Source organism: Sminthopsis crassicaudata, chromosome 3, assembly GCF_048593235.1.
Source record: "Sminthopsis crassicaudata isolate SCR6 chromosome 3, ASM4859323v1, whole genome shotgun sequence".
Taxonomy (NCBI): domain Eukaryota; kingdom Metazoa; phylum Chordata; class Mammalia; order Dasyuromorphia; family Dasyuridae; genus Sminthopsis; species Sminthopsis crassicaudata.
In genome coordinates this window covers 83,181,371-83,209,248 of record NC_133619.1, presented here as the reverse complement: position 1 = coordinate 83,209,248, position 27,878 = coordinate 83,181,371, and the positions used below count along the sequence as shown (strand labels likewise).

The 27,878-nt window shown below is 31.1% G+C and overlaps 1 protein-coding gene across 6 annotated transcripts in view; it reads right to left on the bottom strand.

Moving 5' to 3' along the window:
- Window positions 1-371: 371 nt before the first annotated feature.
- HYCC2 (hyccin PI4KA lipid kinase complex subunit 2) overlaps window positions 372-27,878 on the bottom strand; it is a 79,942-nt gene continuing 52,435 nt past the window's right edge. For 4 of the 6 annotated variants that reach the window (XM_074299090.1, XM_074299091.1, XM_074299092.1 and 1 more), the window contains 8 exons: window positions 24,805-24,885; window positions 22,524-22,639; window positions 21,365-21,460; window positions 18,281-18,397; window positions 17,697-17,784; window positions 14,000-14,159; window positions 13,001-13,168; window positions 372-8,898 (listed from right to left, as the gene is read on the bottom strand). In XM_074299090.1, coding sequence (XP_074155191.1) covers window positions 8,297-8,898; window positions 13,001-13,168; window positions 14,000-14,159; window positions 17,697-17,784; window positions 18,281-18,397; window positions 21,365-21,460; window positions 22,524-22,639; window positions 24,805-24,885 — 1,428 coding nt within the window. In that variant the 3' untranslated portion in view covers window positions 372-8,296. The remainder of the gene's footprint in view (window positions 8,899-13,000; window positions 13,169-13,999; window positions 14,160-17,696; window positions 17,785-18,280; window positions 18,398-21,364; window positions 21,461-22,523; window positions 22,640-24,804; window positions 24,886-27,878) is intronic. The other 2 variants (XM_074299094.1, XM_074299093.1) reach the window with 1 other exon arrangement.

Genomic DNA, 27,878 nt, shown 5'->3' with positions numbered 1-27,878 from the left:
AGTATTATTAAATAATAAAGCGTATTTTTTGTCAGTGCAAGTACTACAAAGCCCTTCCTAATCTGCCCAACAGCTAAAGTCCTATATTCCCTAAATTTACCAGTATTTATTTTCTATTTATTTAGTATATATTCATATTTGTTGTGCATGTCTCCACAGTAAAATAGGAACTTCTTTGTAAACAAAAGGAGTTTCATTTTTCTCTTTATGCCACCTGTCTGGTACACAGCAGACATTTGTTGACACAAGTAAAGAGGCTATAGTAGAGGGATTAAGAAAGTTCTAGGATATTTACATAAATAAACTAAGAATATTTTAAGAGGACACAATGAAGATTCAAATGTAAGAAATCAACAACACTGATATCTATGTGATATCTGAAAGTATTGAGTCCCTTTATATTTTGGAAAAAAAAAATCCACATACATAAATATGGTTTATTTAGGGGGAAAAAAGGTACACAGCTCTCCAGAAACACAATATTTATTTAACATTTTTAGATATTCTTTTCTGCTTGGCAGATTGATAATGAATTTTTTACATCTCTATTTACAGTGACTTAAAATATTTTTTTTATTTATCTCTGGCAGATATTTACAAGGTCAACAGTAAATATATTTCACATTTCAACAACAGCATTAACCAGTTTCAGTAAGACAATTATTAAAATAATGGCTTACATGCACATGATCTTCAATGTGTGTCACCCTCAGTTCCAAAAGAATGAAGATTTTTACTGGTCCTAGGTTAAGGGACATCACACAGCAAAGATCTCATTTTTTAGATATTTATCTTGTTTAAACTTTCACCAGCAACAAATCTTAAATAGTTGGGCAGGCTAGTGCAACCATCAATTTAATGCTGGTGAAAAATAAGGTTTTTTTTGTTGTTTATTTATTTTTAACATGGTCCATATCTTTTCATCTAATAAACATATTCTCAGCAAGGGTTTATTTACTGTTTCCTTTTCTATTAAGACAGAGAAGACTATACAATTCCAAAGTCATAAAAGTCCTTCAGAAACCTTAGCTCAGAAGAGCCAAACTAGCATGAGAAACAAGTATGAAAATAATCTTTTAACCATTAAAGATTGTATCTCTTAGCTAGTCAAACTGAATGTAAATCCAGTATAATTTCAAGGATAAGAATCAAAAAGATTCATTGTAAAGTATATTATTACAAATGTTAAAAAGACCACATGAGGGGCATACTTCTCAGTACAGTTTTCTTAATAAAACTTAAAAAAAAAAAACCCTCCTAATATCTAGAAAACAAACCTATTTATATAGCTTCAAAATGGTCTAGTTAAACTTACCAAACCATTAATCATTTTTCTAATTTCTCTGTTAAGGAAAAACAGTATGCAGAAGTGACTTGAGTACAGCATCTTATTTTCTTGATCACATTTCTTATTTTTAATAAAATGACTAGTTAAAATGGCAGATTTAAGAGTAATAATCCAATCAGCTCACATTATACATAAATAATTCTTAGCTCAAGATAATTATAAAGAAAAAAAAATCCTGAGTAATTACTCATGTAGATTATAGGTGAAGAAATTACCCATTTTACCAATTACATTCCCCATATGCCACAAACAAATCTAACAGAAATGTTTGTGAGTGCTGATTTAAAGAGGTCCATTTCTGTGACTCTCCTGTGGCATGTCACATTAATAAGGTGTTTTTTGGTCCAGATCTGATTTCATCAGTGTAGTGATGAGGTATGGAGACCTCCTTGAAGGTTGATGATGATGAACTATCATCTCTAACTTACTTATAGCAAGTTGTGTGGGGTACTGATATGCCTAGGATTATACTGTTTCCTAATGCTCAGATCCATCCACTCTACCTCTTAATTTGAAAGATGATGTCCAAGCTCTCTTTCTCTCTTTCTTTTTTTACCTTGACTTTCAAGAAGACCAATAATTTTAAAATCATTTCTCCTGTATCTATTTTCCAGGTCAGTTATTTATTCCAATGAAATATTTCAATTTCCCCCCCCTATTTTTTGGTTTTACTTTAATGTATCTTGATTTCTCATAAAGTCATTAGCTTCCATTTGTTCAATTCAAATTTTTTCTTCCTTCCTTTTTTTTTTGGGGGGGGGGGAAGCTGAGGCAATTGGGATTAAGTGACTTGCCTCCAGGGTCACACAGCTAGGAAGTGTTAAGTATCTGAGAGGCCAGATTTGAATCAAGTCCTCCTGACTTCAGGGCTAGTGCTCTATCCACTGCACCATCTAGCTGCTCCTCAAAGCTATTTTTTAAGAAATTATTTTCCTCAGTGAGCTTTTGTATCTCCAATTTTTTTTTTTAATGGCATTCTCCTCATTAGCTCTTTTTTTTTTTTTCCCCCGCTAATTTTTCTTCTATCTCTCTTACTTGATTTTCCAAGTCCCTTCTGAGCTCATCCATATTTTTCTTGGAGGTGCTATATCTCCAGTTTGAAGATGACTTTCTGATTTTTAAATTGTTCTATTCAATACTGGCATATTGTAGGATCATTAATCTCCTACATAAATTGGTGAAAAGACATAGAAAATATGTCACATTACATGTGTCATGAGAAAAGTCTTCATTAGGCAATAACACATGAATTTATATGTATTTATTATCTTTCATTGAAAATGGCTTTATTTTCTAAATCTTTCTTATGAAAAATATTTCTAATTCTTATTTTGTTTCAGAGACACTATCAGATCTTCTATTTTATATATTTTAAGTTACCTTAAAATTAATAGAAATCACCATTAGAATAAGAACAAAATTCAATTTATTTCAAGTAAAGAAAAGGAATAGAAACCTCTAACTCCCAAGTGTAGTATATATCTACAGATAATCTACATCTCAAAGAATTTATTCTGTTTAATTTTTTTTCAAATTAAAAAAAAAAAAAAAAGGAAGGAAGAATTGTACAAATCCAAGATAATTTAAAAATCATATTTGGTTTGTAAATTTCTTTGGTAAAATAATGAAATCAGGGAAGACAAAAAGGCAACATTGAACTAAAAATCTATAAACAATGCAACCCAGAATGAAATCAGTCTTTTAGTAGAGAATGAAGTAGTCAATTAAGTTTTTTGGGGAAAAATGATTTTATAACAGTTTCCTACATTGAAACGATTAAAAAAAAATTAGGCAATCTCACTGTTATTGTCCAAGTTACACTTATTTCTACATACCATTCTTTTTATAAGTCATATTCAACATCATAATAGTGTACCTTCAAGAATTCATTTATATAACAACTGTAAATGGTACCAATACATTTTTTTCAAATTAAGAAGCAAAAAAACTTTACTCACATTTCCAGCTCTATACACTTATTATTTCATACAAATCAGCTTTTCAAACTGTGACAATGCTAGTTTTAGTTTTTTCCAAGATAATTTAACTACTAAATAGTACTGTGGAAGTAGTATATCTCTAAAATAAAAACGGTCTAGTTCAAAATGAATTCTCCCAAATTGGGGGGGGGGGGCAGTGGAAAGGTGAACTCTTTAATTCTAGTGACTCAGAATGACCACTCATCTGTTACTCATTTTCTTGAACATGCAAATCTATCAAGATGATAATTTTGGCAAAGGCTAACTACCAATTTTGATGACTACTTAAGATTTCATTAGCATCATTAACCCAATTTTACTATTCTAAATTCTATGGATAATCTGTGTACTTTGTATTAGGAAATAATTTTTTAAGGAACATGTGTCTTTAAGGCAAACCATAAATTAATCATTATAAATGCTTGTCAAATGATTTTTTTTAATACTCTGAAACATAAAACAACCAACTATCTTGAAAAATGAAAAATAACTTGTATATAGACTATTTAACATGGCCTTAAAATAAAAAAGGCTCTAAAGCTTATATGGAATTTCCTGATTCACTCATTAGCTCTGACTTAGAAAATATATTTTTTCCCCTCCAACAAAATGCAGAAATAAAATACTGATCTTCAAATATGCAAAACACACATATAGGTATTTTGGGGCAGAGTTGGGACAATCCTACTTGCCACTATTCAGCAGAAATCCAAAAAAAATTTTTTTTTTCTATTTACAAATGAAGATGGGAGAGAATTCACTGAAGGAACTGGATTGTTAAACATACTCAAAGTACACATACAAACTTCAAGTGGTGGGGAAAAGAAAATACTATTTCATTCTAATATTCATAAAATAGTGCAAATTAAACAAATCAGAAAATTTTTCATTCTTGTTTTCCTAATGTCACTAATAAGATAATTAATTTTAAAGTTAACAAGTAGAATTTGAGGATTCAGATTAGAAATGTTAAACTTGTGCATCTGAAACTACTGCAACTACAAGACACTTAATAAGGTATTTACTTATTATGACATAATGATTACTATTACAAAAAAGAAGCAGAAGCTTTACAATAAATATAACTTTCCATTCATGCCTGGAAATTTAACCTATATTAATAGTGTAATATTAAGTATAATCTCTAAACATTTAAAAAAAAAAAAAGGACTAGAGCAGAAACTTCGGTACTTTAATTTGCAATGTTCAATTAAAATTGTAATTACTATGTTGATATTTTAGTAAAAGTTGAATAACAAAATATTAAGTCATTGCAGTGGGAGTTACTTTGCCTTCAAATAAAGCCTCAGAAAAATTATCAAATATGGAAGCATATCAATAAAATGTGGTAGAAATTATGAACTAATATATTAATACTACCTTATGTGTACAAAGAAACCTACATTTCCAGCACTTGTGTGTATGTAGTATTTAACCACTGGAAAAAATGGTTTAATCTACATTTTGCTTGCATATATCTTTTCCTTTAAATGCTGTACATATAACAGAATAAAGGACTGAAGGGATCAAGGTGCTTGATGCTATATACTATATGTGCTGTAAAAGAATGGGAAGTGCCTAGTATAGGCACTATAAAGACAAGAGACCTAGGTTTAGTCCTAGTTTCCACTAGCTGTGTGGCACTGGACAAACCATTTTATGTCTCTGAGCTTCAGCTTCCCCATTTATAAAGGGAGGAAGGGAGTTGGATCTTCAAAGTCCTTCTAGCTCCAAAATCCCATGATTCTACAATACACACATAGAATAGAGTAAGCTAAGGAAAAACAACAGCTTCAAATTAAAATCTCCTTACTACCAACAAAGAGCAGCTTATTTTAACAAAAATTTTTAAAAATTTATCCCCCAAAGGCAACTTTTCATTTTATACTTTATTTTGCTTCTCATCAAGTTCCTTTTTAGTGAAAGAGTTGTTTTAACCTGGGTTTAAAATAAACTGCTCTAACCCTATAAATATTTCCTATCCCTTCAGGCACTTTGCCAAATCATGATCTAATATGGACAACCATCAATGAAAACCTACTTTATTATAGACAATTGGCATTTCGTTCCTTAATAGCTTTACCATAGATTGGCTCAATTCTGATTTTGGTGACATATTTAAGGTTGGGTTTGGTTATAGTGATCTGTAAGACACTTTATGGAAATTATGAATAGCCTGTCTAGAGTGAACTAATTTGTATGATAAAAATGCATGAATAAAGATTTCCAAATGCTTATATCCCAATTATGGTGTATACAAAAAGGCACTACTTCAAGAAAAAAGTGCCAACAAATAAACCAAACAATCATCCAAAAATCTGTACTGGAAGCCATAAGGCATTTTCCTAAACTGACAATTCAATGATAATGCCATTTTTTTTTTTCCAAATTGCTATTAACAACTTGGATATCTATTTTCAATTCAATAAAATGTTTCAAAAATAGAATTTAATTGTAGTAAATAAAAGGACATAATGAAAACACAAGTGTTCATCAAGATTATGATGTTCTGATGGGTACAAGTATGCATGTGTACACTGAGTATAGATATATCTTCAAAGTATAAGTAATATTTTTCAAAACCAAGTTTATATATACATCTTGTACTTTGAACAAGAAAAAAGGGGGACTTTGAAGTTTTGTACTATTTATTATTTCAGACTCCTGTTTATACTGGTAATTTTGTGCTTGAAGATAACAAATGTTTGTGGAATTACTGAATTTTACAAAAGACAAATCTTTTGCTCTTTTAAAATAAATGTCTTCTGCAAAACAGTTACTCATTACTTCCAGTAATATACAGGTGATCCTCTCCTTTTATACATGAAATTTTAATATGGTCAAAATTCTGCCTTCTCATTTATTTAAGATGTTTTTCATTTCTATGGTATTTTTATGGACCAATTAAAAAAATATATTGTGCCTGTCTAAAATGTGAGATATTTATACCTGTATAAACACATACATCTATGCATGTACATATGCAAATGTGTATATATAAAATCTCTATCTTACTTCTGGGTTTTACCAGTGGTATAGGTATCTTTGATACCTATTTGATTCACTGATGTACATATGAACTGAAAACATTACAGAATATTATCTTGAAATAAGAATCTAATTGTTTTAGTAATTGTTTAAAAAAAAAATCTTTCCCATCAAAATTAAAGGATTCTTTTTATTAAAAAAAAAAAGAAAAAAGAAAAAAAAAAAGAACCAAGGGCCTTCTCTGGCATTCATGTTTATCAAATTTCAATATAATTTCAATTTCTAAAATTGTTCTTACAAGATTTTTGAATTTTAAGAGAAAAATCTATTTTCTACAAGTTCCTCAAAACATTTTTTCCACAATAACAATGAAAAGTGCCTTAAAAAAATCTGCATAATATTAGCACTGATCTGTGTTATGGGAAGATAACTTATGTAATTCCAAGACAGTAGAGTGACAGACACTTTTCTCTGTGAGCATGTGTACACGTGTTTATTTTCCAAAGGCAGCATATTTCCTTCTATTTTAATTAGCAAAGCCAAAAGACTCAGGGAAGCTATGTAGTATCTAAAATTATTCTTCAATCAAATCAGAACTTCAAAAGATACATTTTTGTAGCCTCTTACACAATTTCTAAAAGCTAGTCATACATTTAATGTCTAGCTCAATGACATGATTTTAAAATTTTCAAAAGGATGAGGAAAACACTTTCAAATCAATGTTGAACATGTTCACATATTGTAGTAAACTGATGAATAAAAAAGGTATTGTGGTCCTTTTAGCAGAAAACATTTCAATATCCCCTGGTAGGAAATTGTTTTATAAAAATGTATCATATTGAATCTTCAGTGATTTCCCCCAAGCAAGGTATCTTACGTACGTCCATGAAGCATATAATTTTAGGATTAGGTTTCTTAATCCAAAATATGTCACTGAATGAGGGCTTCACTAATTAACCAGTATCACTGAATATGACCTGATAAATTTCTCTGTTTACTTGAAGATACACTTGTTTGAATCAGTCATCAACAACTCATAAACTGTTCATCATGTCTAAGAAATAGGATACCCCATCTGGATTCTTGGACTTGTTTATTGTATGAAATTTTAACCAACAGACAGAATAACCCTATATGTCCTGGTGGGAAAAAGGGAAAACATTATATTAAATTTGGCTAGAAAGCCAATAAAAGTGCATTACCATCTGTACAATAAACTTAAGAGTCTTCTCTGTAATGGAGACGATCAAAACTTGGTTTGAATGTTTCAGTGACTAAATGTTTTAACATTTAAGAACAAAAGAGTTGGGGGAAAAGAGTTATCCTCATTTTAATGAAAAAGTGCAGCAGAGCTAGGAGCACATCTGATCTATTTCCCTCCATCTCCTTTCCCCAAACTTCTTAAAAATTAAAAAAAAATTAAAAAAAAAAAAAAAAAAAAAAAAAGATTGCACAAACTCAGAGAAGTCCAAAGTCATAGTAGAATCTCTGAGGCACTCCTGGTTTTGAGGGGAAAAAAAACAAATATACAATCCAGTAGTTTTTATAGTTCTGTGCATTGAGAAAACCCGTTTTCTATTTCTTAACAAAGCCAAAGAATCATTTCATAGGGATCACATACACCATTTCCTCTAATGTCTCTGCAGTCTCACAGTGTTGAAATGGGACCGATCAGCCTACGATGGATTGCACATCACCCAAGGAGAAAGGAAGGCATGAAAAAGGCATACATTTTATACTGCTTCACAAACACATTTTTTGGGAGGGAGAGAGGGAGGACTGGGAAGGAGAGAGGAAGAATAGGAAGGGAAAGAAAATCTTATTGCTGTTTCAGTACAAAATACAGTATGATGATACCTAAACCAAATCAAATCTGATTACAATGGTCAGTAGTTTCAGACAGTGGGATGAAGTTTCTTCTTGCACAATGAAATGTTTGATTTTAAAAGATAAGCAAAAGAAGAAAGTGGAGCTGTCAAAACTACACCTGTGATATTAGCTGCATATTGAAACTTGGGGAGCGAGACTGCTTAGTTAGGGGGGCTCCTGGACTGAGAAGATCTTTACCTTCCCCAGCTTGACCTAGCCGGTCTTCCTGTAGACTGATAGTTGAAAATCGATTGACATTGCTACCTGCTAAATTAGTAACTCCCTCAGTGCCAACCCCAATGCTTGTACTGGCTTGACTGCCATTCACATAGTCAAATGATTTACTTGAGGAAGCACTGGCCGTCCGGATTAAACTCAAGCTATTAGCTTTTGGCACCACCTGGCCAGCAGGTAAGCTCAGGTGTTTCTTCATCGGGGTCAACTCAACGGAATCTACACTAATATCAGCTGGTTGGTGTGTGTACTGCTTACGAACTATAGACTCTCGAGGGCTCTCGATGCATTTGGTACCAGAAGCTGTTTCTTTATCCTTGGCTGAACGCCCACTTGCTACTTTCCTTAAGCTTCCCCTCTGAGAGGAGGATGATGGTTTGGTCCCAACTGGCTGACTGCTGAGAGAAGCCCCTGATGAAAATCCTTCATCTGCATCATTCAGGTTCACAGACTCCTCTCCTCCATTTACACCCTCAGCACCTAAAAAACAAATCAGATAGACTCAGCACAAGCTAAGTTAATGGAAGGAGCAGTTGTGATTAGCATCACAACAGACCTCATCTGTCATGAAGTTGTCTGTTGTATACTGATGACCTTGCCAAACAATACTCCTGATAAATACCCTATTCCACACTGATTTCCAATATGCCAGCATCCTTTTTTCTGCATTATTCTAATGTGCAATAATCTCATTAAGATCCTTCTGCAGATATTTCAACTACCTCTTATTAAAAATAAAGTCCAAAATTGAATACCACAAATAAATTTAGGCTCCCTGAAACTTTCCTGTAGTATAAACTATTGACACAACACAATTCTGCACATAAACCTTCAGTTTACAATAACCTTGCCTTTAGACATTACCTAATGAAGTCAGTAGTCTTAGATTTTTTTGCACTGTTTGACAAAAAAAATCAAATGTAATGAAAACCCTTCTGAAAACTCTTGTATATGAAATTATTAATAGATGTGAAAAAATGTTTGCCACCTGAAAAAGATCTAATTCTACTAAATTACATGGAAGCTTTTCCCACTTATCATTTCAATTTTAAATGCCTCTTTTATGTAAAATATTTTACTTAATCTACAACCCAGTAGAACATAGAAGTAGTGACATAGGTGAACCTTTTAACAATAGAACTAGCTAGCCTTTCACTTACAAACACAAAATTTCACAATCCTGTCAATAATATCTACTTTTCAAAACAGCTTCCAAAATTTAATTAAAATTCTACAATTTAAAGAAATTAGAACTTAAAGCTAAAAATATTAAATTTATCTATAGCTATAAACTATTCAACTAATGAATTAAGTAGCAAGTTTCTCTATTTTACATGAGAACCTAAGTATCAAAACATATGAAAAAAAAATTCTTGAGCATTAAATCATGAAGATAAAAGTAGATTTCATCTTTTTAGCAGCATTTTTTTTTTTTTTTAAATCATGACTATTCCAACAACTTTCCCTCTTTCTGGGACTGAAAGGGGAAGAGAAAAGGAAGAATTTCAGGCAATTCCACTTTTTTAAAGAAATATAACCAATATTGTAAAAATCATTACTCCAAAGGCAAACCTTTAAAAGGATCTTTCTTTATTATATGAATACACATATTTTTTATTATTAATAATATATGCAAGCCTTTTTATTATCTTTCAAGTGTTAGATGTTTTGCTAGGGAGTTATTTTTTATACATTTCCCCAAATACCAAGAAAATTTAACTTGAATCTATGAAAAATAAATATTTTTACATGAGAAACAATATCCATCAAGACAATTTTTAAACAAAGTTACATGAAACATATTAAGATAGGTAATTAAATTCTTTTCTTTAATATATTCCCTTAAAAAAAAAGCTGAAAACAAAGAAATGCCTGATTTTCAAAGGTGCTGGAAAAAAATGATAATCAAGCTACTCTTAAAACAAAAACATCTTGTTTTATTTGGCAACCGACTTCTTTGGTCATCATGCAAAAGCCTTCTTTATGACAGTGAATATGGAAAAATAGTTGCATCCACTTCCTCTCTCAAACTCTTTCTTCAAAGAAAAAGTACATAATGTACACTAGGATAAGAATATCAAACTCTATAAATACACACCATATCACATTATAATCATTTAAGAAAAACAGCAAAGTAGCCATAGAAAATACTTATAAGTATTGAGTATATAAAGAGTAACAGGGCACAAAATAACATTAGAAGTATCCATTTAATCAAGAGAGGAAATCAAGATACTTGGTGCTTGCTTTGGATTACCGCTACATGCAGATTAGATGCTCAAGCAGGTCAGCAACATTAAAGATGATAATGGTAGAAAGGCAGTGCATGCAAAAAGGAATCAGTGGATCTCAAATACCCAGAAATGTTAGTTTCAGTATAGTGGAGGAGTACTGCAGTAGACATTCAGATTAATTTAAGGCATTAATTCTTGTTATACTGATGACTTTAAGAACACCTTCAAAAGTCAGTTTCTTCAGATTACCTAGTAAAATTCTTAAATTTGAGCTCCCTGCCATCTTCTCTCTGCTTTTTAACATAGAAGCCACACAATTCAAATATCTGAAATACAATTTCAGTGTCATGACTGAAGTTTCCCCAAAGAGCACTGAATAAAGAAGAAAAAGATGTGGATGAGTCTGATTTTTTCTCACTTCCTTAAGTTATAAAAATATTAACAAAATGGATTAGGGCAAAGAATATACAAAAAGGAATACTGCTGAGTACTGAGTATTGTATTTCCTGCTCAAATTATACCTCTATTTTTTATTTTAAACTTACAAATATGAGAACTCTATGAACCAAGAAAAACTTTGTATATATTTATGGGAAAAATCATTTTCCTAGCTATATCCAAAAAATATAATTATTATAGGAAATCTAAAATTAGCTATATATTTCTGGTCCTTTTTCAGGATGTTTTAACTTTTGCTGAATTAAATAAAAGCTGGAATTTCCTAATCTCAAACTTTCTGCATTATTACCTTTCTAATTAACAAGGTACTAATAAACTTAGTATGAAAATAGCAATTGATAGAGAAAGCCAAACAAGTTCATCCAACTTTTCTTTTATACCAGAGTGTTAAGAAGTAGGGTTTTCTCCACTTTAAGCAAATAATATATTTGACATTTATTTATAGTTTCATATTCTCTTGCTTATGTAAGATAGATGGCTCCAGGGAATAATATTAAATTATGTAAAATTTCTGGAATGGGAAGGTTGCATCTTTCACAACCATTTAAGATGGGTCTCAAAAAGTAACAACAACGTCTCCAGATTCTTCAGAGTCATGCACATGCAACACTGAGAAAAATGAAGACCACTTTGGCCAAATGGCTAGGAATTAAAAAGTAGCTTCAAATTCTTACTGAGCATGCTCAAATTCCAGATGCACCAAGGAGCAGGAGTCCTCCTAAAATATACTTCTAAAACGGAAATTAACTGACCCTTATAGCTTAAATAACATATTCTAATGTCAATTTACTTTAGTACACCAACGAATCAATGCAGTTTCCACAGTAGCAACATGTTAAATTGGAAAGGAACTCTTGAGTTTATTTGTACTCTTCTCCTAGAGAGCAATTCCTGGGAGATGACAATATAGAAAGAATAGCTAGCAAATTCTTTCCTATTAGGAAGAAGTTAAATGATCTTCAACAGTGAAAATACCACAGAAACATTCTCAGAGTGAAAGTACACTACATTAAATAAAAGTTGCTACTTTAATAGCTAAACTCCCAAGAATACATTTTCACTTCAGTGCTGAAAGTGAAATACAAAAAAATTAATAAGAGAAGCTGGAAATCCATTTCAGTGCATACATAATTGTAAGTTTCAATATAGCTCATGATCCAAACTAGCTTAGTGAGCATTACAAAATCATCCACAGACACTAAAATAAGCATTGCATTCTGCTTCAGAACTGAAGATTGAATTGAGAATCACATTTATTGAGTAAAATTGGTGGTTAAAGTCATTGAAAGCATGGCAACTTGATCTATTTAAATATTCAAGTGAATCAATATCAATAAAGGTTCTGCAAATTAGACTGGGGTAAATCTGTTCTTGGATCAATGAAAGTGGAAACAAGTCAGACCATTCCACTTCAGTTCTCTTTTCTGATTAAAGATGATACATCTGTGTTTTGTAGCAGTCTTCACAAGTTCTTTAAGTATCAATTCCTTAAGATTTGGAACCTAAACAATTTTAATCTGGCAATCAGGGCTCGTGTTCATTGGATGCATTTTTCCTTAATGTTAAAGTAGACATGCTCAGTAATTAAAACATCCCAAGCTTTTGCACACCTCTGAAGATGGCTGCTTGCTTTGTTATTAGCCATGCCAAGCTGTTCTTTAACCACACAGGGATGCAAACTCCAGGCCAGCACACATGATAACAAAAGGTTGTACCTGACCTGGTGCTAGGCATAAAGGGAAGTGTGTGTATTGCAAAGAGAAGCTAATACACCCTGGGAGAGTGGAAACACACACTAGAATGGAAAGATGTTCTGCTTGGGGATAGGGAGCCAGGATCCTTCTCCAGCAACTGCCTCACTGACTTCTGCCTCCTCATCTCTGTCCTACCCTCTGTTGTGGCTGCTGCCAAGGTGGGCTCCGGCGAGCCATGCTCAGGGGTCCTGCGCATCAGCACCTCCCCCTCTTGCACACGTTTGATCCCTAGGTCTGTGGAGCCGTGTTGGATCGGGGAGCCAGGAATACTCGAGTCAGCCTCGTTTGAGAAGTCAAAGCCATCTGGGATTCAACATATAAAGTTTTAGTGCTTTTGTGCTCTTCTATAACTTTCTGAGCATTTTGACCCAGGCAGATTAAAGAGGTTTATGTGGATATGGTATTAAAAAACAAAAAAATACTATCCATATACAATTATATGTGTGTACAATGACATACATACGCAAGGCAGATGAAAAATATGAGGGCCAGCAAATGAACAGGATAGAGAAGTGAAAAAAGATTATTAAAATGGCAATAATGAGCTCCTATAACAAGGCTAAGCCAGCTTGATTATACAAGTACTATGTCCATGAGAAACTGTTGCAATCAAACTCACAGTAAAATCAAACATAAAAATCTAAAAACATAACCAATCTTTCTTGGGAAATTGCTTGTTTTATATTTTTGTTTCAATCAGTTACAGAGTTTTATTTTGCATTGTTTTGCTTTTTAATTAAAATGCTAATACACGCACAAATTGAAATTTCTCAATGAAAACAGGAATATTAAATGAAAACCTTTCCCCTATATTGCTGTTACTAAGTTTTTTTAATAAGCAAAGATGAAAATTTTAAGTCTTGTCCTTCTGTACACTCTATTTTATTCTTCATCTTATTTGAAATATTTTCTAAAGAAACACCATTCATAAGGAAAATTAAAAAAAAAAACACTAAAAGAGCTATGGATGTTTTAAATCCCATTTCTATCACTAACAATATCTAATCAAACTTTTTTTGGATTAACTGTGCAACATATACTAATACCATGTAGGAGTAATATAAATCTTTAATTATAACAGAGCAATAATCTATTTACAATAATGGAATTACTGACTGCTTGCTACACTCTCACCTTCTCGCCTCCATCGATGACGACGAATTGAAGCAGTTGTGATTGCAGTCCGAGAAATTCTTGGCACTGTGGGTGTAACCTCTACTTTAAGTACTTTCTGACCTTCTTGTGAAGAATCAGGAGCATCAAATGGTAATGAATTCTTCATGGCATTAGCAACCTAAAACAATAGCAGGATGATAACAAATTTCATAAGCAATTACCCTATTATATTAATCCTTATATGACACTTCATAACTTTCAACAAGCAGAATGTCAAATTATAAAATAATCAAGATTTACTATTAAAAAACCCTAGCAAAACTGATGTGATTAGGACCAATAAAGCACACATTTTTATTCCCAAATTTCACAGATCAACTAAACATCCAAACACCTTAATAGAGGCTATAGTTAAGTGAACAAGTTCAAAAGAAGCAGAAAAATTAGGACAAATTTTAGATTATCTTAAAAATTTTTTTTTTTTTTTTTTTTTTTTTTGGTGAAAAAATACTCTAAATAACTATTGATAAGAGTAAAGCAAATTAAGACAACTCTGAGGGTGCCATTTCATACCTCTCAGATTGGCTAAGATGACAGAAAAAGTTAACGATCAATGTTAGAGGGGATGTGGAAAAATGGTACACTGCATTATTGATGGAGTTGTGAATTGAGCAAACCATTTTGAAGAGCAATTTGAAACTATGCCCAAAGGGCTATCAAACTGCACATATTCTCTGATCCAACAGTGTCTCAAAGGGAAAAGAACCCACATGTGCAAAAATGTTTGTAGCAATCTTTCTTTTTTGTAGTGGCATGGTATTGAAAATTGAGAAGATGCTCATCAATTGAGGAATACCTGAATAAGTTATGGTATATGGATGTAATGAAATACTATTGTTCTATAAGAAATGAAGAGTAAGCAGGCTGATTGCAGAAAAACTTGGAAAGACTTGCATGAACTGATGCTAAGTGAAGTGAGTAAAAGCAAGACAACAGCAACAAGATCATGTGATGATCAACTGTGATGGATTTGACTCTTCAGCAAAGAGGTGGTTCAAGGCAATTCCATATAGACTTGTGATGGAAAGAGTCCTCTCATCCAAAGAGAAAACTATGAAGACTGAATGTGAATTGAAACATAGTATTTTCACTTTGTTGTTGTTGTTTGCTTGTTCTTTTCTTTAATCTTCTGATCTCATTTTCTTGAGCAGCATGATGAATATGGAAATATGTTTAGAAGAATTGCACATTAACTTACATTGGATTGTTTGCTGAATATAGGAGAGCATGGGGGAAAGGGAGAAAAATTTGAAACACAGTTTTCAACATTTCAATTTTGTGTGTATTTAGAAAAATAAAAAGCTATTAATTTTTTTTTTGTTTTACTCATTTTTCTTTTAATATAATCCAAAAGTCTAAAAATGAGTAAAAAGTTAGGCTGTATACTTTATGTAAAGATATACAGGTGATCAATTGCAGATGTAGAAAAGAAATCTTAAAACACATAAAACAGAATTTATTGGAGAAAATAATGTGCTATATGAAAAGCTGTTTTTTTTTTTAAATTATAAAATGGAGTAAAATGCAAATAAATTGGCTGATATTTTTTATAGAAACTATTTTTATTGTGTAATGTAGAATCCAACAGGGAAGGAGTAACTAATAGAATAAATTACTAAGTTTAGCAGGAAACTGAGAAGCAGTTATCCTTCCTAAACTACTGAATTAAAGAAATTTGTATCCAGCATGTTGAATTTCTGGAATGAATGATGCATATAATAGGCAACAAAATCACTGATCTACTTAAGTATTCAAAACCAGCATGATTTATATATAATATGATTAGAAAGTGAGTTCTAAAAGAAATGTTTTACAATAATAATTAGATATTAATAATAATTAGATATTAGATACAAAATTATATATACAGAGATCAGGAAGAAAATCCATTATGCTGAATTGAAAATATAATTTTTTTCCCCATTCAAGTTCATAGATCCCTTGAAATCTATCCATGGGATCAGTAGACCCCAGATTATGAATCCATGGTCAAGATGATGAGAATCAAAGCAAACTGACCTGATAAGGCAGAATTCAGGAAAGGAGATTACTAATATCTGGAAGTACTTTTCATTTCATCACTCAACTGAAATGGCTTTCTCCAGTTACCAAAAATCTGCCAAATTTGATGGAAGTTTATCAGCCCTCATTCTTCTAGTACACTCTGCACTATCTGATGCTCTTGACTACTCTATGCTTTTCTATAACTCTTCTCTGACATTTTTAATACGCATTATTCTCAACTGGTTTATTTTCTTATATGACTGCTTTTTAGTCTCTACCTCTATCATATGCCTTTACTTGCTGATGTACCCTACAGATTTGACTGAATTGTACCCTCTCTCTCATATTCTCATTTGAAATGAACTCCCAGTTTTAAATTCCTTAGGCATCACCAAGTTGCCCAGTGAACATTTCAAATGGGATACCCCTCTGATATCTCAAACTCAAAACAGATGTCGTTATCTTTCCCTTCAAGTCTATTTACTTATTTCATTTATTTCTGATAAAGTTACCAAAACCAAGTCAAATTTCAGTCTTTCAGGTTTGTATCTTAAGTTAATCATAGATTCTTACTCTCCTTCACTCCTCATAACTAAGCAGGTGCCAAATTTTTGCCATTTTTACCTCCACAATATCTTGCACCATCCCCTTTTCACTACTCACAACCACTACCTTAGTTCAAGTCGTTATGACCCAAATTTGAAGACTATTACAATTGTCTTCTTGATTGGTGTTTTGTCTCCTTGATTCAAGTTTTTCCTGACTTCATTTTTTCTTTTGCATAGCTGCCAAAAGTATTTTCCTTAAGCAAAGGTTCAATTACAATACATCCCTACTCAGAAAACTACTACACTGCTCCCTTTTGTTTGTAGGATCAAATATAAGCTCTTGGCTCCAATTTAACATTCCACCCCAGATATTCCTTCTTACATATAGCATTTCATCTCCGAAAACAAAACAACACAACACAACACAATACAACATTTCATCTCCTGTATCCAGGCCTTTGTACTGACCCTCAGTCCTAGATTTTTTTTCCCCCCTCATCCTCAAAGAATCCTTTAGTTTAAGATTCAGCTTAAACATTATCTTTTAGATGTAGCTTGTCTAGATCTTGTGGTAGCGTTTTTCCTTCCTAAAATGCTTTGTGTTTAATTTGTTCTCCATTAAATGAGAATTTCTTTAGGGCAGGAACTGTTTTATGCTTTTCTTTGTATCTCCAATGTCCAGTGCCTGGCATGTAGTAAATGATTAATGTTTCCTAAATCTGACCAAATAATAACTTGCATTTATTTATGTAGTACTCTATGGTTTACATTGAACTTTTCTTATATTTTTTTTCCCAAAAATCAAAGGCTCAGCAAGAAGCAAAATGATTTTTTAATTGTCACAGTGCTTTTAGGCATCCAGAATTGGGATTCAAACCCAGGTCACCTTCTTCAAATCCAGCATGTTATGTACTACATCATTTGTTTCTAATACATTTGATACTTTAACCTTATCATATTTAAATTACTTCATCTTAAACACTAATTTAAAAGATCAGGAAAAGCTATTTTGGATAATAATGTTCACTAGAATCAAACGTCATAGATAAAATGTACAGGTTTCATGTTGCATATATTTCCATGTTTGTTAACTTGTGCCTTACCAGTAGTGGCTGAGAAAAAAGTTCAAGTTGGGCTCTATAAATAATATCATCCAGTACTTCTTGGCCAAGATCCCACTGTCCATTATATCTACCAAGGAAAAACAAAATATCAATTTTACAATATTAAATGAATCTTAAGTAAATTTTTTTTAATAGTTTAAGGATCTCTATTTTATTCCTAAGACATTTCACTTCAAATTATAAGTTAAGGAAAATACAAAAAGTTAAATGCTAATGCTTCCTTACATAAAGGTTCCTGGTGAAAGAATATACAAACTGGTCTAGTGGCTGACTACTGCATGACATCCATGGTAAACTAGGCAATGATTAATTCTTAGTGCAGGTACATACTAACAATTTCTAATAAGGAGAAACTGCCATTATACAACTGTCAATACTGATTATTAAATAGTTATCTTCAAAGCATCCCATAACTAAAAGAAAGGATTACTAAAATCAGGAAGACAAGATAATGCACTATGAAACAAAGGACAATAAAGACATGTCAATACAAGAAAAGAAAAACATTAAAAATTTCCAAGGATCAGTAAGAATTCATTTAATTTTAAATTCTACATACTTACATTGCATAATAGACACCTGTCAGAAGCTGCACCATAAATTCAGGATCCAATACTACTCGGCCACAGGGTTCTTTCCAGTGTTTTTCATTTTGCCGTGGAAAACCACTCACGCAAAGCCTAGAAGACAGTGTTTACCTTGTATTACCCCTAGAAGCATTAAAATAGCTACTTAACTTTCTGGCCCATGATTTAAATTTAACACAACAACTATTTTAGGTACCTTAAAGTGTAATAAAAACTAAATATGCTATCACCATATTAAATGTTGGAAAACCAAACTGGAAATGGCAAATTCTAAGAATTTTCAATTTACCTGAGAATGGTATTTCAGGATGTTTTATCACTAGAGTTCAGAAAACTTGGGTGAACAATTCTAAATTCTACATATGAAAATCAGTCTTAGTTCATGATCATTTTGCACAATTACATGAAAATAAACATTAAGCTATAAATAAAAATGAACACTAAGAAGGTTAAGCTATTTATTTGTAAGCAAGATTTTGTTGAATGTTAGGTGAGTCATTTAAAAATAACATATTAAAAATAAACATTTTTAAATGACCCATTTTTATAAATTGCAAAACAGAAATTTGACTTTAAACAGGTCTAGTTTTTAGTTATCTTATCTGAGACATAACCTCAAATGTTACTGTGTAGCAAAAAAAGTAGGATAATAAAAGGTTATTTCTCTTGTGAGCTTCCAAATATGTAAAATATTCTTGAAATTCTACTTAGGGTTAGACTAGTAAACTACTTTCCTGAAATATCTTTCTAAGAGCTATAACTATCATTATCTAAACAAAAACAAAATGTTCCTACATTTCATTCAAAATATAACAATACTTATTGCTTTTAAGTATTACTTTTTAAAATTCCTAAAGACTTAAATAAAAGTACCAAATTAAAATTTGGACTTGTATGTGTAGTTGCCAATTTAATTATTTAAATAATCACATAGTATTTCTACCAGTTTAGAACTATCAGGATTAGCAGCAGACCTTTGTTAAAATAATGATGTTATAAAAATAAAATAATGATGTTAAACACTCCATACTTAAACATATTAATTAGATAAAACCAAATTGCTCACATTTAACATTTATATTCTACAGTACTGAATAAACTTCAAATTAAAATTTCTTAGTATTATAAATATTTAGTTGATGAACTATTTGGAAATAAGCTAAAGTAGCCCAGATACTTTTCTCTTGAGCCAAAAAGCAAAAAAGAACCCATTTATTAAATGTCTACTATATTTTAAGGATATAAAAATATTAGTGATACTAAAAGAGTTCCTCAAAAAAAGGCTACTAGTATTAGAATTATGCTGCCAGATGGTGACATAAGTTTAGTTGTTAATGACTTTATTCAAATTAAAGTATTGGTAATAAATACTAAAAGCTAAACCTGCTGAAGCAATATACTTAGACAACAGAAAACACTTTTAATTATATTCTGTGAGCTTTTTTTTTTTTTTTTTTTTTTAAAGAAATATTTAACCTTGGACAAAATTTGGGTATATAAATATCTGTATATCTGGGAGATCATAAAACTTCAAACAAAATAATAAAAAAACTGTAAATGTTTGATTGCTTAGCATCTCTCAGTTTTTCCCCTGCTTGACATATTCTTACTCCATGCTGAGAACACAATGTATCAAATTTCAGAATAATGCAGAGAATTAATGTGAAGCAGAGATAGGTTCTCCATAGACAGGTTTGTTTCTTCCATAGACAGGACCTCATTTTAGTTGAAAAGTTATTTTTTTCCCCCTTTCACCTTTAGCTAGATAAGAATAAATACAAAGGGAGAATATGAATGTAGATTTTTGGGATATTCAGGCTAACTCTTTATCTACCTGGCCATGGTTGCCGTCCTAGCCACAAAAGTGTAATTTAGTAAAGTCAGGGGCAATCTCACTAAAAGTTTTAAAAGGATAATTTGTTCCTTTGATTACAACAAAGAATATCACTGTGAGGAAAATTAATATTTAACTGCTAATTTGTTGCTCAATTGCAGAATTTATTAATCTAGAAAACAACAGTAAAGAGTAGATATACTTTTATAGATGGATGGTGGAATTATTAAGATTGTGAGCTACATCTATAGATCTAAATGTGGGCTAGGAAAACCAAGGTGATGTAATAGTAAATGGAGTGAACAGGGAATCAAAAAATCACAGACCAAGTTCTGTAAGAAAATTACTCAGGGACATTTTCTCCTTTAAACATATTAAAATGTAACATTTTGTTAAAAATCTGTACCAATTTTTTGGCATGCTAAAATATGTTCTATTTTGATGACATCAAAATATCAAATCAAACAATTTTACATCATGTCATTGTTTTGTCAGTCTAAAATTTTGTAGGCTTCATTTAATAATTTCATTTTAGAATATGTTCCAGATAATATAACAATTATCTTTCTTGGATTGCACAAGAGGGCAATGAGGAATTTATCAAAAGACTTATGAGATGTTTTAATATATTTTAGTGACATGCCATGTCACTATGCTGCAATACTATATAATTATGTGTTATATATGATATGTATTTAAATATATACATTTATATATTATAATAGGCTTATATTTTAAGGAAGAAAAATAATTATTTACTATCCAAATCTCCTGAAACAACTTATATAAGGTTTTATAAACTATTATCCACGGAGTGATTTTTGTTTTTGAGTCATTTCAGATGTGTTCAAGTCTTCATGACCCTATTTGGGGTTTTCTTGGCAAATATACTGAAGAAGTCTGTTATTTCCTTCTCTAGCTCATTTTACAGATGAAGAAATTAAGACAAAAAGGATTAAGTGACTACCAAGGGTCATGCAGCTATTAAAGTGTTTTGAGGCTGTATTTGGGCATATGAAGATGAGTCTTCTTGATTCTAAGTCTGTGTTCTGTAGACTGTGCCACTTAGTTGCCATGGGGCAATTAGGCACATCATTAAATTATCCATAAGGAAGAAGATCTCTGACTTTTTAATTTGTTACACAGCTTGGCAACATTTTTGCTTCTTAAATAACTGAAGAAATATTTCTATTATATAAAGGTGATCAATTTTCCCCACTGCTTACCTGGAGCCCATGCGGCACAGTGCCTGATAAGAGGAGGCAGGCATATAAACAATAGCTGAGTTGTAGCAGAGCATGAGAAAACTCAAAACCTCAAACCTAATGAAAACAAAAGGAATATTAAGGAAGAAAAAGGTTTACAGCATTCTTTTCCTTTTCAAAAATTCTGAACTTAGCACAAAATGAGCATTTCCTTATAAAAAATAGAAAAGAGAATTGTACATGAAATGGTTAATCTCTATTATGGTATATTGACTGCTTTCTCTTTTAAGGATATAATTCAACATGAAGCTTTTAGCATTGTTCAGCATGTCTGTATTTTCTTTTGTCTTCTATTTTTTTCTGTGCATTAAAAAATGTTTTAATGACCCTCTTTTCCTTTTGTTTTTGGCAATCCAATTTCTAACTCCCATCAAAATAACATTCTTAAGAAATATTTTTTTTTTATTAAATAATTTACCCTTGTGCCTACCACCAATGATGTGGAAAATAACTTCAAAATTGTCTTTTTGTTTTACCATTATTACATCATCTACATATTTTGGGATTTTCATTTTAATAAAAACAGCAATCAAACTACTAATGTTAGTCTGAGTATATTTCTTCCCACATTTCATTCATTGGAGACAAATCCTAAATCTCTTATATAAATGATGGAGCTATGGAAAACCTCTACATTAATATTATTATATTGAGAGAAAAGTTGTGAGGGGAAGTACCTAAGAAGCCATAGCATACTCAAAGAAGAACCACTGTCAGCAATTGCAGATCCAAAGAGTCAGATGAGAGGATTGAAAATTTGGAAAGCACACGATAGGTATGTAATAGATGTTTGTTGAATTTAGTGGATTTCACTCACATCTCTCTGAAATGCTACCTCCCAGTACTCCCAAATTTCACAAATGTTTTATTAGGAATAACAAACAATTTATAGGCTAAATAATGGCAGTTATGGCTTAGTGATATTGTACTTTTAGACAAATATATAATAATTTCTTTGTATTTTCCCTCTCCACAAGACTTAGGCTGACAAAACTAACTATTTTGTAAGACATATTTAAGTTTTGAGGTCCTTGACAAATCAGATTCAATTTTAAATTGAATTTCAGTTCAGGAAATGAAAAATTGTACTAAGATTTAGCAAGATAGCTTAAATTATTACCTGTTTTGTGCAGTAAATGTTTCCCTCTGAGGATGAAGATCACTATATACTACCCTAATGAGGTCATGCTGACACAGTGCTCCCTCTGTCAAGGCCATAGATCCAATAGTTGAGGGCTATTAAAAAAAAAAAAAAAAAAATATATATATATATATATATATATATATATATATATATATATATATATAAATATAAAATGAAGAAAATTACATAAAGGAAGAATAAAACTCCCCAAAGAATAGATGGTATCCATAATAATTTGCAAAACACCAACATTACATAATTGTAAAAGATTTTTCAAAGCATCACTTCTATCCTCTTCCCATTTTCCTTCATTTATAAATTCTATAATTCTTCTCTGAAAAGATGTTTCAAAGAATAAAATACCTGCAATTTTAAAAAAATTACACAGCTTCAATTTTTGGAATAAGTCATTACTCTGAAACTTGTTAGAAAAAAGGATTCTTAACCTTTTTTTGTGCCATGGAGATCTTTGGCAATGTGGCAAAACCTACAGACTTCTTGGAATGGTGTTTTTAAACACACACACACACACACACACACACACACACACACACACACACACACACACACACACACACACACAGAATTATAAAGGTAACCAAGTATAGTTACCAAAATATTTTTTAAAAAAGTTCACAGGTACCCACGTTAAGAACACTAGTCCTTAGAGCAAGAAAAACTGTTAAAACAACCAAAATAGGAATATATCAGTTACAGTTATGACTCAAAATAACACTTTTTGAGGTCCAAAATATAAAGAAAAATTATTCAAAGTGAGTATGTCACATAGATAAAAACCCTTTAAAAAGAACAGTAGACCTACTATCATGTTTCAATACAAATTAAGCTATTTAAATGATTTCATATTTCCAGTTATATATACCTATCATTTATTAATTTATACCTCACTAACTCCCATAATTTAATTAAAGTCTATTTTCAGAAATAATTGATATCTTTTCCCCCAAAGAGATTTTTTTATTAAAGCTTATTTTCAAGACATATATATAATTTTCAAGTTTATTCTTGCAAAACCTTGTGTTCCAAAGTTTTTCCCCTCCATTTCCCCCATCCTCTTCCCTAGACATACTTGCTATCTAGTTAATATAAGTTAAACATATGTAATTTTTCTATACATATTTAAACGATTATCAAGATGCACAAGAACATTCATATCAAAAAGGGAAAAAAGAGAAAACAAAATGGAAGCAAACAATAAAAAAACTGAAAATACTACATTATGAGTCACATTCTCTTGGGATATAGATAAGTTCTCTTCATCACAAGACTATTGGAACTGGCCTGAATCATCTTGCTGTTGAAAATAGTCCATCATGAATTAATCATCATATAATAATTAATTATAAAAAAGAAAGCCACCACTAACAAAATAAATAAATAATTTTAAAATTATATGTCAAGAACTATTTATTTGAATGGTTTTTTCCCCCTATTTATGTGGATATCTCCTTGTTGAGTTTCTAAGATAAAAAAATACAACGTGAAACCACTAGAAATAAATGTAATCTTTGAATGGTTCAGAATTTGTTTCAAAATACAATTTTACTTTATTAATACTTATTCTTCACATATATCATTGAATAGTAAGAACTATTCATGAAAGTATAAATTTCTATTATGTATAACCTGATTTATAAAAAAAACGTGTAAAATAAATTAAACATAATTTTAAAAGCCATTCTGCTCAACTGTGATTCTTTTTTGGACTTCTTTTTGTCTTCTCCATTTCTTTTTTTTGAATCCTGAAAACAGATTCTTTTAAACTGAAAACCAGCATTTTATAATCACTATTATTTTTCTAAGGAAAAAAAAAGGGGAGGGAAAGAAAGAAAAGGTAAGAAAAGGAAAAAGAAGGACTCTTTGAGAGCTCTTGGGTTATATAAAAACAAAAGATGCCAATAAAAATTTATTTAAAAAAAATACATTCCCCCCCTTAAAAAATTCTCAAAACTGAACTCCTCCCTTCAAACAGATATAGTCACATTGACATTAACCAATATATAATATGTAATAACACCCAAAAGGATGAACCAAAAGAATAAAGAGGAACAAAAATCTAACTGAAAAAAGTTACATCATTCTCAGGATACATTTCTTACGTAATTGCAAAATTGTACCTTAAGTTGTTCATCAGCAATATGCAAGCAACATGCATGTAACAATGTTTATCTCTTGCACTGAGTGAAATCTGATTTTTATTTATTCCTACAACCTAATTATTCTTACTTTTACTCACCTCGTGGTATATTGAAGGCTTGGATAAGGAAGGGATAGTAAAAGATAGCACTTTATTGTTTCCATCTTTATCAGCAATCTCCTATGAGATTAAATAAAAGACATATATAACATACCTACACAAGAAAGAATATATTAAAAGGAATAATAATAATTTTCTTCATTATGGGGACACTATTATCCAGGAAGAGATTTTCAAAAGCTGAGATAAACTTCTACCTCTTAATTTCTGATGCAAAAAGATGTTAATTATCCTAGTAAAGCTCTTGTAATCTAAGCTTCATTCAGTAAATGAAATCTCCCAACAAAATTCATAAATAGCATATTTCACATAAGTATTTTATCCAAAGTCCTGCACTGAATTATCAAATATGGCACAAGACTATGAAAAACTGGAGATGAAAGGCACAAAGATTAAAGATAATTTTTGGCCCTAATGAATTTTGAAGTATTATAAATGCATACCCAAATAATTATAATACAAAATAATACATGATATATACATTAGAAATATTATGAAGAATTATAAAGGTCTGAGGAGGAAAGGTCCTTACACCAAGGGAGAGAGAGATTAGGAAAGGCTATGATGGAGCTAGAACATGTAAGTATTTTCTCTCATGCAAGTATTTTCTCTAAGTTGTAAGTTGTCCAGGTTGGTTGAAGGGAAAAATGAGGAGAATTTTATTTAGACATAATAGAACTTTGCTTCAACTTCATTTAGAAGGCAATAGGAAGCCACCTTAAGGTAAGAGAGGTATTATACAACCTCTATATATATAACTATCAGTGTTGTGATTAGATTGAAGCAAGATCTATTAGAAAACTCTTGTAATTATGAAAGAATCAATTCCAGTTATCAAGAAACTAGGTAATGAAGAACTGAGTGGGACTACAAAGGAGGAAGCAGATTCCAGAGATAACAAATAGGTACAATTTACAATAAGAAGTATGGGAAAGAAAATAGATTTAAGTATAATACCCAAGATTTTTTAACATGGTAGAATGATGAGTGAAGACACCAAAGGGGAAAAAACTGGTTTGTCAGAAGAGAGGACAGGTATGGGGAAGCTAGGTATATATATGTAAGTATATTACATATGAGGTACTATGAGACATTGTGGTAAATATGTTCTATAAGTAGCTGGAGGAATGACTTCAGGTTTAAAAGGCTATTACTATAGATTTGAAAATCATATCTACAGATGATAGATGAATAAAGTTAATATTAAATATATTTTTAAAAACCTATTCTTATTAATATCTTTCCACATTATCTAAATTTTCCCCTTTGTTATCTCTCTCTTGACAACTCTAGGAGAGTCATCACTTTTAACAAAGAATATTTTTATAAGAAGAAAAACAATCAGCAAAATCCCCATATATTTTGGGGAGATGTACCTCCATATCTTTAAGACTAAGTTTCTGTAAGTTAAGCTTCTCTATAATTTTATAATTCAGTCTCAGTCCTTTATTCTTTGTATTTACACTGCTGTAGTCAGTATGTTCCTGGCTCTCCATAGTTCATTTTTGAATTGGTCTAAGTCCTTTCTGTGTATCTTGGTATTCATCATGCTTATAATTTCTTACAGCATAGTAAAATTGTAATACTTTTATGTACTATAATTTGTTTACTCATTTATTAATATACTGGTATATGCTTTGTTTCTGATTTTTTTGCTGCTACCAACAAATGTTGCTATAAGAATTCTGATTTGTATAGTTGAGTTAGTGAGGTCTTTGAAGTATATATACCTAACAGTGCAGTACTCTGGGTTAAAGGAGAACAGTCATTTATTTGCAAAATTACAAATGTTGTACAGGTTTATAGCACCACCAATAATATATCAGTGTGCTTATCTTTCCACAAAGCATCCAATATTTATTATCACAGTCGTTTTTTTTTTAAAATAATTTTTGCCAATTTGCTGGTGATAAAGTAAAACTCAAAGTTGCATCTTATTTGCATTTCTATTATTATTATTGATTTGAAACATTATGTCATGTTTTTAATAGTTTACAATTAACTATCTGTAACATTTGGCTACTTCTCTATTAGGGAAAGGCTATTCATCTTATATATGTGTTCATTTTCTATATATGCTGAATAATATCAAAGTCTTATTGAATATATTTAACACAATGATTAACCCAGCTGTCTGCTTCCCTTTTTACATTAGAAGATTAATTCTGTTTGTGTCAAAGCCCTTTAATTTAACATAATCAAAAGCATCTATTTTAAAGGGACCACAGGACACCTTTGGAATTGTCTTGGATCACCTGTATTGTTGAAAAGAACCAAGTAAATCATAACTGATCATTGTACAATATTGCTATTACGGTATACCATGTTTTCCTAGTTCTGCTCATTTCTGAGCATCACTTTATTTAAATTTAAACTTTAAGCACATATTGGCTTATTCAGGGAATCATCGATTTAGAGATGGAAAAAGGCTTAAACATCTTCATTTTTTAAAAAAAGGAAAAAAAGTCAGCAGAATAAATGACAGAACAAGGGACATAACCAAGTCCTATAACTCTAAATTCAGCACTATTCCAGGTTGAATGTCCATTACTAATTCTCAAGACCTTTCTAGCTTTAAACTTCTGATCCACAATGGCAGGATTTCTTAACCATTGTTGTGCATGGAATCTTTGGCCATCTGGACTAACCTATGGCCCTTTTCCCCAGCCAACTATGTCTATAGAGGCAAATGTTTTCTAAAAATTAAAGAAACATCATAAAATCTGCTTACAAAAACTGTTAAGAACAAGTTTAATTTTAATGTTACTTTTCACATAATCTCCAAATCCTTTAAGTTAAAAACTGGTCAAAGTCCTATGATTTTGTATTTGTGAAAGATAAACAATCCTAGTAAGAGTGGTCAATAAATTATAGCTAAAGATAAAAAGATTTCACTCCAAGTATTTCCATCTTTCAAAGCCCTGGTTGAAACACTACTTTATGCATAAATCATAATCTTATCATTTCAGTTGCAAATTACCTTTCCTTATCTCTGAAGGCTACAGAATTTTTAGAAACTATTTTAATGATATTTATTATATGTTACTTTGTAG